General features: G+C 31.5%; 1 protein-coding gene across 7 annotated transcripts in view; it reads left to right on the top strand.

Annotated features, from left to right (window-relative positions):
• Window positions 1-13,123, top strand: part of LOC100644710 (trace amine-associated receptor 9) — a 109,697-nt gene that overhangs the window by 87,749 nt on the left and 8,825 nt on the right. For all 7 annotated transcript variants that reach the window (XM_048406276.1, XM_048406274.1, XM_048406284.1 and 4 more), the window contains one exon: window positions 7,454-7,553. In XM_048406276.1, the coding sequence (XP_048262233.1) occupies window positions 7,454-7,553 (100 nt within the window). The remainder of the gene's footprint in view (window positions 1-7,453; window positions 7,554-13,123) is intronic.

Here is a 13,123-nt window from a genome sequence, read left to right as displayed (position 1 = left end):
CGCTTTTTTATCTACTTTTCTATTTTTTGTCTCTTAAATGCAACATGTAATACACGAGTTAAACAATAATATGTAGAAGAAAAAAGAAATACACAAGCACGCTTATACAAGGTACAACTTATACGCGGAAATCGGAATTCTGAAACGTTTGTCATCGTTTATTATAATAGTACTATCACTATTAAGCTCTAAAGCTATAGAAACATATGCTTCATTCAACGATGCTTGCTGTCATATACTGACATTTTGCTAGCACTGCATGCGAATCTGATAATCCAACCAGTATTGGTTTACTGGTTGGTGGTTTAAATGACGTTTAGGCTTGCATAAGTTCGGTTTCTTAAATGAGAAAAGGTTTATAAGAATTTTGAATAATATATCAGTAAAATGTGCAGATTTAAAACAAATTCCTTTATATATATAGTTATAGAAAATGAGAAACTTAAAAAATCGTTAAAATAATAATAATAATAATTTTACGAATATCGCTGGTAAATGTCAAGTTCGAGTACTGTGAAAAGATAAGAAGTTGTGGCGACATTGAGGTTGCACGAAGAGAAGTAGGTACTCCACTCATTCCATCCGCTTCGTCTAACTTCACCGTTAATGCTCATCCTTGCACCATGATATCCAATAAATTATTGCCCACACATACACTTCATATATATATATATATATTGAATGTGTAATTAATAATAATAAAAACATATAGATTAATTTAAAACAAAAATGATAAATAACAATTTAAGAAGAAATTGAAATATTTCAAATATTCCAGTAAGTTTATTCCATTGAATCAAACAATCATCTGATAGCAATAATTTTTTCGTATTTTTAATAATGAAATGAATAATAACATGTATAAATAACATATACGGAATGTACATATACATTAAATCGTAATGAATGTATTAAGTCATCCCAATAAGTTCGTGCCGACTTTTGTGTATACATTTCATATTTTAAAGAAAAACAAGAGAACTTTTATCGAGACGGAATAATGGCCCTACCAGAAAAATGGGAAGAAGTTGTACAACGAGAGGGGGATTACATTTTTTCACGAAACTGAAAGGTATGTAAACAATCTTAACATATATAACCGCTCGAAAAACGACACGAACTTATGGGATGACCTAATATATAGAAATGATATTATATAAAGATAAAACATTTCCATTTGGTAGATGGCGTAAGAGTTTTAATCTGTGTATTATTTCAATTTATCATAAATTATTGCACGATTATTCAAAAGATTTATTCAGCGTATCTTCGCTGTAAATATCTCGAAGGTTTTGCATTTCGTACGATATGCGATAAAATTTGGTCTTTCACGCCCGAATGTGAGAAAATAACGGTAGAGTGGTTACGGTAAAAACGTTGTGGCACGATAAAACGTTACAGAAAACATAAGATTTATTTGATCCAATAGGCGTTAGGTAGAATGGCCCGTTTCCAATACTTTCTGCAATTTAACGATCCTTTCTTCTCCTCGGTGCTTTTCATCCTTTTCCCTTGCTGTTCACTGATTCAGCATGTCCCCGAGATACGTTATGTTGACCCTCACGGTAGCGGTCATACATCTCCGTGCTTCGACTTTACAGCCCATGAATTCCGAAAAGCTCGTTGGTGTCCCGTAAATTTTAATCTTCTGGAAACGCTTGTGTTCCTGTCCGCCACTAGCTTGCCTGTTATCGTTTAGTACAATAGTTAATTCATAGTTGATTGTTGATTTCTGTGCATCGAAATATGTGTCTCCATTTCGATTTAACTTGTTTGTGTTCAGCATGTTTGTTAGCATAGTGAATTGGAAGAGAACGTGCACCACAGATTAGGTTTTGTTTCTTGGAAATTTTATTACAACATTTTTGAAAATATTAATTTACAATATCTTTAATGCAAAGATTAGAGTAATTACGTTTATATGAATAAATGTCAACATTTAGAAAGAATTAATTTAAAGAAGAAATTATACTATCTATATCGTTATGTAAATTACATCCAAATACATTTATATAACACTGTCGTTTTCTTGCTGTTAAGTTATAGCGTTTGAATACTGCAGCCAATATCGGCGCATATTTTACACCAGTTTCAATGTATTCGTGCAATTCGTCATTCTTAATTACAGATGAACGTGATCTGTCGCGTAGAGATTTATCACATCCGTTAAATCGTTTGAATTATTTTTGTGTTGTTCTTTCATAGATAGAGCTTGTCCCAGAAAGAATAAGAATATCTCGATGTGTGATGAAATTACATGACAATCGTGTAATGTTTTCTGTATATTTCATCAGTTTGCCAAATCAATTCCAACGAAGAGGAAGGCTCGGACGAAAGACTTTCATATAAAATATTTGAAACTAATTTTCTTACGTAGAATAATTTTCTCCCCGATTTTACTATGATTACAAAAATTCCTGCATATATAAATCAGTTTTTTAATTCATTGAATTTATTACCTCGTCGTACCGAAAAATATCCACGTATTCTTATGGTCAGGCAATTCGCGTGATTTGAATACCATTAAAACTTTTCTATTGAAATACGTTCACGCCCCCGATTTTATTAAACGAACAGAGAATAGCAAAAGTTTTGACAGGTTCTATTCTACATGTATCACACGAATGAAGAATCTCGCCAATTTTCCAGTAATAATTTTGTACTAATTTATTAAAAGTATATAAATTTCAATTTTTCATCGTATAATATGTTAAAAAAATCTATCAAAGACACGTGTCAAAACGTATTTTATATATTAAACGCGATAACTAAAAGATACAAGTTCCAACTTTATAATACCCATTGAGTGACTGAAAATGTACTTTTGATCTATCGATGACGGGTCATCCTGTTCTTTTACACCATTCCTTATCAGAATAGTATAAGGTCGTTCAATTTGGTCCTGGCGTACAAGGATGGATGCTTTTGTCCGCGGGCGAGCAACGTCGACAACCTTTAAGACAGAATGAGAAGGAACGATAGTGGCGAGAGTGTAAGTTCGTATGTAGGTTCAGCTTCTATACAGAAGCTTATTGCCATACTCCTCTACATTCATAGAATATCCCGCTGCAAGTCCATCGTCCACAGAGCTGCGGCTTCCGTGTCCACCAATTTTTCTCTGCTCAAGCACGTTGATATATGTTCGTATAGAGAACGAGCAGAGAGACTTTCGTGCTGGTCTCTTCATCGCGCAAAATCTGATTTTAAAAGATGGTATCTTATTACAGCCAGGTAATTATTAGCAAACATGTTTGGGGCCACTTTTGTAGTAGCTACTGAATATGGTGATTTTACTCGAGGAAGAAGATCTGCACACAGCAAAATATAAAAGTATTTGAACAATTATTGTAGAAAATCGTTACACATGTGTGCTATATATATATGTTTCTAAAACGTTAATGTCTTAATCTTCAAATTGTTTAGTTTTTAAATTACGAGTCGGATAAAGAAGGTTCTCCAAAATTGATTTAAAAATTTATTTTATTAAGGTGCCAATACCAAGAAATGTATACTATTACTGAATCTTTTAATGGATAATTTCAATTTATAATCTTGCAGAAAATGAATACTGTTTGTGGATATTAATTTGACATTATTTTGATAAAAGTCATATACTGTTGTCATAAATTCAGCGAGACAGATTTGTACTTAAAAGATACTTAAAGTTTCAATGAAGCTGGTACATGTATGTGTTATTTGATGTGGTATAGCACAGAAATCGTGGGGCCTTATTTCTTTGAAGTGGCTAGACAAATGATCACGGTCACTTCTACTCGGTATAGAGAGATGTTAGGGAATTTCCTTGTTCTAGAATTGTATCGTCGTAAAATCGATCTCAAGGGAGACATAGTTCTAGCGAGATGGAACAACAGCTCATACTGCCACAGCACCCTTGATAGTAATTCGAGGAATCTCTTCAGCTTGTACGATTATCAGCGGAGAAGACGTTTTTCTTACTTGTCAGTAAGATTTATTTGCATTGAAATTGTTATAAAATTCAAGCATACATTTAAAAAGCCCGTAACTAGAATCGCAACATTTGTAATCCTAAAATCTCGGAATTCTTCGAAACTCAAACTTTATTTGTATAATATATATATATCATATGTATGTTATGTATATATTATGTATATTCATGCAATTTAAAATATTCCAAAACATTAGTTAAGTATAGTAACGATCAATGAATCATCCTAACGAGTATTTCTCGTTAGTGTATATATTCACGCTCATTACCAGTGAATGTGTTGTAAATAATGTCAATTTCCAATTAAATTATCCTATAATTAATAATAACTCTGAAGACTAAAGTTTAATGATCCTAATAAATTGCATATTATTATCTTCCTATGCGAATGTAAAGTGTAATTTATTTACTTACTGCTAACCCAACTAATCCAAACAGCCTTCTCTTGTACAAATTGCAACTTTGAAGTTTCTCATCTTAAATGTTAATAAGCAATATGAAACTTCAAATTAATTAGTTTTATAGCGTAGCTATTTTTCTTTTAACGATGATACAAGGCAGAAGCTTTATATTATGTTTGTTCAAATTTTTTGTACAATCATCCGATTATTATATTTATTTATCTTTTAATACTATTAATCCATGTTTCTACTGGAGATCACTTTTACTAAAGATGTCAGTCATAATATTCCAACAAAAAAGTACATAATTTCTGGTATATAATCTTATGCCATTGTAATCTCGTCACATTTTATGCCGTATGAGCTCTTTTTTGTACGCTCGAATAATTCAGTTTAGAAAGGGAATTAGTTATGATGTTCTTTATCCCTCTGTAGTTACAGAGCCAAACACTTTAATCTTGGTGCTTGTTTTCAGAATTGTCCACTTTGCATGAGAATTCGTATATATTTATAGTCACATTTATATAAGCGGTATAATCTGTTTCACGTGATAAATCATGTTTGCACTTTATCTTCCAGCACAGTAAATTCCAGTCCAATCTTTTCAACGATAATGCATTTAAATGTTTTCACGTTATATTTCCGCGAATATCATCACCTGTAATTTATCACCGTTTTCTATAACGCTATGATAATAAATTACTAGATGAAAATTAGTGGGGTGCCAGACATTAATTTCTCACGAGCTTATTTATATCAATGAATTTTAAGCCATTAGTATTGGAAAATACGTTATTCTGCATTGAATCGAAGAAATATCAAGATACTTGACTAAGCCATCTTTTTGTTCAAATCACGTCAGAAACTTAGCTTTTGAACTATCCTTTAACGTGATAAAGAGTAACATTGAACATTCTTCCTTCGCATTTTTAAACATTGTCGTTTGATGCCGTTTGATTGAAAGCAATATTTGTGCAGTAAAATTTTGCAAAGATATGTAATGATCTCCAAATTATGAATTTTCCATACTGAATACATTCTGAACAACCCAATATAATAACATAGTTGTTAGAAAGATGTGGGAGCTTTAAATATTTATCTACAACCTCTGCTCAAATAAACGGAATTTAGTCTTTTTGAAGTACAAACAAAAAGGTATTAATTCTATTATTAAAAAATTTTATTTGTCAGTTATGTTTTCGTAGTTCAAAGTCTCTACTGTAAATATTTCGTTTGTACATATTTAACAACGATTGACGTGTTGCGCGATCACGGAGCTTAAAGTCTTGTTCATCCTTGCTTTGAACTAATTTGCCAAACTCGTAGCACTAGATCTCTGTTAGTCTCTGAATTATTGTAGTAGTATGTCCGCAGGATATTCGCAGATACAGGCGAACTAATGTCCAACTATATTATCGCATATCTTCGCTAAAATTGTATAAAAACAGCAAACTATGTGATTTTTTTATATTAGATAAGTAAATTAGTCGAATTTGTTTAACAAAGAATCTCATTGGAAATTTGATTGATAATTGCAGAAATGATTAACATCCATATACACAAATAATGGTTCGTAACTATTTCCCTTTCGTCACTCTGAGTATAATTAAAAATAATTTGGATGCTAAGCACAAAGTTGTCACTGTTATTGTAAGAATTTTTAATGATAGGTTTAAGAAATTTTATTTGAAGTTTGGAAAGTTACTAAAATATTTCTCTTTTCTTATATTAATTTATTTTTAGTAGTGGAAATTCTAATAAACGAGGAAAATTTTCTGGGGCCTCTCTTAGTAGTATTTTGTACTCCTGAGGGTGAACAATGTACTCTCGAACAAAATGTTTCCCTGTAGGAACATTTGTCCATCAAGGGTTGGATATATCACGCGCTCGTGTTCCGGTCAATGGTAATTAGCAAATCCACTAATCCACGATGTTCATTTACGTGTGTGCACAATTCTCTACCTGAAGAATACAATTTGTACTACCATAATCGTTTCGAAATCCTAAACGAGATACTAAACGCTCAACACTTTTGCTAATATGATGATAAAATAAAGTTAATAAAATTAAAATTTTAATTTTACTTCTCGGAAGTAATATAGGTTTCTTTTTATGAAAATACATAACTTAAAGTTTCGTTTTAAATATAATTTGATTTGGGAGAAATTGAAGTTTCAACTTCACGAGGCAAACTAAAGTTTCAAACAATTTTCTGCTTGTATTTTCCAATACTTGGTTCAATGAACAATTAACTGCACCTATATTTGACATTGTTAAGTAAGTCTAAGTTAAATCCATTATTGAAAAGCGTGGTTCAATAATTCCTACGTTAAGCGTTAATAAGTCCCTAAATGTGCTTGATGATTCGATCAAGAAAGACGAATATCACAGGTTATAACCTTTCGTCTACTTCAAAGAAAAGAAATCGCGATAGTCGATACTTACATTGCCTGATCTTCAGCAATATTAACCTTTGTTGGCGAATTCACACAGAAAACTTCATGCATTATTGAAGAAGTTTCAGTATTTTACTTCGACCATTCAGAACGTAGCTGAACTATGAGACTCGAATATAAAATATTATGATTTTCAAACGTTCTGGGATTGATCGGGGCATCATGTTCCAATTATATAAATTGGATCGACGTTATCAATTATCTATTATAATAAATCTGATTAAAAAACTTAAATTTTTCAATTTCATAAACTTATGTTACAAAACAGCGATACGATAGAAAACAGAATTTTAAAACCACAGATTTCAATAAAATTTCAATGAAATATTTTAATCATAAATCATTAAATGTTAATTCAATTCTTGTAATTATAAATACGATACAACACAATACAATGCAGTATAATAATTTCGTTCTTTTCAATGTTTAACGATAAATTTCATATAAACGTATGTTCGCGTTATCACATCCTTTTCTAATTTAGCATTTTTAATAGAGCGTATCACTGATTTGAATTTGAATTTCATATAAACGTATATAAACGTATGTTCGCGTTATCACATCCTTTTCTAATTTAGCATTTTTAATAGAGCGTATCACTGATTTGAATTTTCCTTGTTTATACGCAGGTACTTTGTAGGCCAAAACCGTTGGGACCGAAACAGCATTGTTGCGCTACTAGCACAGGTGGTCTTGATGTTTGCAGTATGGGAGGAGTTGACTTATCAGGTATGTGGGAGCTTCAATTTAATAGAGAATATAATTTGATAGTAGCAAAACTATATCTATATAATGTTATATCAACACATTGCAAGTGAAAATATGTATTAATTATGTATTAAATATGTATTAATTTAAAAATACCTCCATAGATTAAATAAATGCATATATATTAAAAATCTATGATGTCGTGAAACTTTATTGAAAGGGAAGTGGTTTGGTTTAAATACTATTTCATTTCCTCCGTAATAAAATTTCAATTTTAAGTCTCTTAAGATATTACCAAAACATTTTTCATGCAACAAACTTTCTCCGTAATTATACAGTTTATTTCGATCATAAATATCTACAGTAAAATGGATGTAAATGTACAATCGTAAAGGACGTTTATAGAATCTCGTATTGCTGTATGAATAGAGCCATTCACGGAGGAAGCTAGAAATTTTAGTCAATGGAACTTCATTTATTGAAACAAAATTTTAGTTGGTACCCAATTAAACGAACTCCTATTAGCTGAATAAGCAAATATAAATTTCAATTTCTATTATTTAATGAGAAATTATACTGAAGAGAATTATGCGATTATAGGAATTCTCCAGTTACATGAAATGTGTAGCCCCAAAGGTTTCAAATAAATGGGCTTCTACTGTAACGTATATTTCAAAGACGAAATTACAAGCTACAGCTACAGTAAAGATCTATTACATTCTTTCACTTATAATCATGTTACGCAATTTGCTTTTTATATTACCGTATCGCTTGTATAAAGTGATATTTCCAGCTTTTGTTCGTAGCGATATACTGTTTCCAGCTTTTTCTCATCCGACTTACTACTCTTTTTTACTTTCCTCTAGTCTAACATAATAGAATTTACCCCTCAACGACCTTGAATAGACAATTACTATTCTATTTACAGTAGAGTTTACGGATATTGAGTAATTAGGGTCTTTTGTTGAATAGCGATCAAGGAGATAAAGTGCTCTTCCTGCTTTTCTCTATTCATCGTGTGCTTCAACATTTCTCATTTAACATTGAAATGAACTTCTCCGAAAGAAGATAAATATAAACACGTTCTGGGATAAGAATTATTTTATTAAATGTTCAAAATCGTGTTACTGTACTCTTAAGAATTTATAAAGGAAGCTTTCATAATCATTTTAGTTTACGTACATGAAATAAATGGAAAATATTTACAAAATATGCAATACTTCCAACAAAATACGCTATCCGTTTAGGGTCTTACACGATTATCCGTGTGAAGTGTCCAACTTTGAGCGGCTGCTTAAAACTGCTTTTTGTAAATTACGCCAGCATTCGTCATTTGCATATCTCATGCATCCACTGGACGTAAGTACAGAAATTTAGGTGCGTCTTTTACGCCATTTAATTTATCAACACACAAGTCTACACACGGACAAGCGAAATATTTTGATAATACAGTGAATTTTATTCCTTACGTTAGGATTTCATTCCTGAAAGCTATCATTCAAATGAATCATGTTGATCGTACCGTGAATGAAATTTCACACCAGTATACCTGTTTTATTTTACGATATAGCAAAGCCAAATAAGTGAAATTAAACGCTTTACTGTTGTTCCGTATCGAACAAGAATCGTTTGCATATTGAAATAAAATTCGCACAGGATAAAGTTTAAAAACTAATAAATGAAAGTGTTTCGATTTTAATGTTAACATTCGAAATATTAATATCAATTATTCCGCACTCTGTGAATTCCTGGCTAAAATGTTTCTGTAGATCTGTACGCCACGTGTTTATTCGGAAAACGACATTTAAGTCACGTGTATGTAATTGCTCGCCGAGTGACAAATATTCAGCATCCGTTGAATGCAAAATATGTGAAGCACGTCCTATATGAAATGCGGATAAACATTCGACGTCTTCGAGTTTCTAAATATTCTCTAATAATTTTCAAATAATTAATTGTATATCGAAGAATTACTTGAAAGAATAGAGCATAGAAACGTAATAAAAAAGAAAACTTGAGTAATAAATATATCTACCTATTTGTACATTATACAGTATTATACTTTTAATTTTAATAAAGCTGGTAAGTCAGATGTCAACGTAAAGCAGCAGGCGTCTTATATTTTCTATTATGAGAGTTTTTAATTTTGAACATGTCGTAACACAAAGATTAAGGTAACATGGATATGCAGATTCCATAATGTAGAGCGTAAGTAAATGATAACAATGGATAAGATAATGAATATTGTACGCACGCACTTGGCCAAGCATGGAATCATACAGCGGAAGGCTGAAAATGTTTGAAAAGTCAGATTCTTTTCACGACATTGAGTATGCCATGAATGATTAATGAATGGAGTAAAAACTTTCTACCAAGATTATTCATTCATGGAATTGTCATTAAGGAAGATTGTCACGATAAAAAATTGTCCAGTTGATTTTATGACAGAAATTATACAGTACATTGTAATTAAGTTTCTTTTTCTAGCGTAATTAAATATCTTTTCGTATTTCGTACAAAATCAAGCGTAGGTTTAGTATTTTTACTTTAATTTATTTATTTAGTATCGTATCCATCTCTGAGGGGTATTAACAGCTATTTGGAATTTTGTTAATCCTTATTTTGAATTTAGTTTATTTGCAATTGACTGAACCAGTCGTACATCTCCATTCTTGCAAGGACTACAACTAAACTTGGCTTCTTTCTAGTTAGCACGTGCGCCGTAATAGCTTCTCCTATAAAGAAAACTTTTATGAGGGTGATATTTACCGGATTCTTTAAAAGTTATAACTTTCACCCATTTACCTGCGTAGATTGACAAGCTTAATAGGAATGTTGAATAACTATTCACATTATAAGTTTCAACAGAAAAGTCAGTTATGAATACGGGTATCTGTATAGTGCGTTATCTTCACATGGATTACTACATTGTGATGAAAAAGAAATACACGTCAATATTTTTGATAAGCCGTATGAAGCTCTGGCGACGAACCATTCTCCTGACAATTTAGTTTGCAGATCGCGATCGTTTTTTGTTCCGTCACACAAACTTTCAAATCTTTTTAATCGGGAAGTTTATCTGAAACAATCGGAAACGATCTTTGCGCGTAGATGTAACTCTCAATCTGCATGAAAACCAACGGTTCCATCATTTCGGACGTTGAAGTTGAAATAGATGTAGCTAGGTAATCGATAGAAATAAAAGAAAGAAAAAACGGAAAATATCGGAACTCCTTTCATTCGTGAAAGGAGGCTGTTTCAATCATTGGTTTATTATTATCCTTGGATAAGAAATTAAAGATACGTAAAATTAAAATGTCTGTTGTCTCAGTATTCTAAAGAATAAGATTAATATTCCTTTAAAGAAAAAATTGTAGTACTGTGTAAAACCTATTTAAACATACAAATTGATATATGTTTACTTTTTATCAAAGAAACTAAAATTTTTCTATAAAAAGAAATCTTTAATCCAGCATTATAATCGCTAAAATTTTTGGAAGAAATAAACCCTTTTTTTTTAAGCAATTCGTGCAAAAGTATGCCAAATAGACAAATATCGTTATAAAATAAAATGGGTAAAATAATTTTATCCACAGATTCCATTTTTTACTTGTATTGTATAAACATTCGCAGTTTACTAACAATAACCTTTAACAATAACTTAATTATAATTGATTCGATTGTGACCAATCAATGAAAGAAGATATTTAAAAAATGACTCTTTTTCTTATTTAATTTCTTGTTAAGCATGAAAGATAAATACGATACAACTATACGATGCTAAGAAATGGCAGCACATTCCATATATTTAATGTTTTCATAATTTTCACCTTAACAAATTTGCTCATATTTCATCTTTTAAGAACACTATTGTATAGCACGATGTATTACCCCGGCATAAAATGTTAAGAGAAAAAATTTCGTTTAACTACGTACTTATACTACGTTCGTAGTAACCACAAATATAAGAGGAGCGTAAATTAATGCGGCAGAAGGATGAAACATAATTCAACGATCGTAATAGGTATACAGACTATAACCATTTTCATAACACCGTAGGTAATAACTTTAATAAAAATTGAAAATAAAAATAAAAATAAAATTCCCAAAATGTGGCGATAAAAAGACATACGTCGTTAATTAAATAAATCTTATACATACAAAGCAACGATATTTGACGTTCTTACGTGTCTACGAGCAAACTTATTGCACAATCAGACAACATCCTTCGCGTAATACTCGAAATTTTCTTTCAGATAGTTCATTTGATATAGTCTTTGGTGCGGAAGTTGGTGCTGCAAATTTGTTTATTCATGCGTCAGCTAAATCAACATAATCTTCATCTTCCATTCAATCTCCGTTTTTTAAATTCTATTTCAGTTTTTTGGCTTTTCCCATTTCTCCACAGGTCTGAATATCTGCATTTCCTTTCGCAAATCGTGGAAGTAATACGCGAAGCCATCTGCTCTGTCTAGAGAAAGAAAAAGATTAAACCTCTTTTCATCTGTAAAAATAACTTTTCGCCATTCCTCCCTCCAATGAATCCGTTATTGTGAGAACTGTTGCTAAACACCTGATGCTTCTGCTACTTGCCTCGCATACGAAGAAAGATTCGAGAGTTTTGTTGAAATAGCACCTTCGCCACGAGAAATTATTGCGACGGCCCGTGCTATTCCTTTTGCCGGCTTTTTAATAAATCGCGAATTAGTTTACAGCTCCACGAGGGAAGTTTTTAATCGCAAAGGGAATGTGTGTTAGCGACTACGAATTTCTGGGGATTTTTTTAAAAGAAATTAGGCCACGGCTATTTTCCCTTCGTACAATTTATGATAATTACTTTCATAACCGCGCACAATTTATTCGGAACCTGGCGTATTTGTGCTTCTTTGGCTTTCAATCGTGTTTTTATCAGCACGTTGTGCTCTGTTCCGGCGTTTCGTGAATATAATTCTGAAAATAAATTAACGTTAAAAATAATAAAATTTCAAATGCAACTATTTGTGGACAGGCTTGAAAATTTTTAATGATTTGGAAAGAAGTTAGTTGCAATGTTCACGGAAGCTGAACGTACTATTAAAAATATGATTGAACCATGCAAAACCATATATATATATATGTTATCTAATCATCCTGAAAATTTAAAATATAATATTTTCATTTGTCTGTGGCTAAAAAAAGCATGCTTGTGAATATGACCAAATTAAATGTTCGAGTGGTTCGTTCATAAAACACTTTCTTAAACAACGAAAATACTTTATGTTCTCAAAACTTCTGAATAACGCTTAATGATCTTCAACAGCAGCGACAAAATCGTGATATTTTCGCATAAAACAATATCATTGACATTGTATTTAAAATTCATTCAGCTCAATAACCGATGAATTCGTGCGTATGAAAATGTTCATGGCACTGAATGGCATTTTAAATTTATAGACGTTTTGTATTTTACCACAGAGCGTTTTTACATATACGGCATAAATCTGTCTGTACCGTTTAACCTCTTCATTTAGCGCATTCAAAACTGCTTTACATACACATTCATGCGATTTGGACTTACTTCTGCAATATTTATGACGAATTCGCAGTTATTT

Source organism: Bombus terrestris, chromosome 1 (assembly GCF_910591885.1).
Source record: "Bombus terrestris chromosome 1, iyBomTerr1.2, whole genome shotgun sequence".
NCBI lineage: Eukaryota > Metazoa > Arthropoda > Insecta > Hymenoptera > Apidae > Bombus > Bombus terrestris.
The sequence above is the reverse complement of the archived record's forward strand: the minus strand, read 5'-3'. Positions and strand labels throughout refer to the sequence as shown.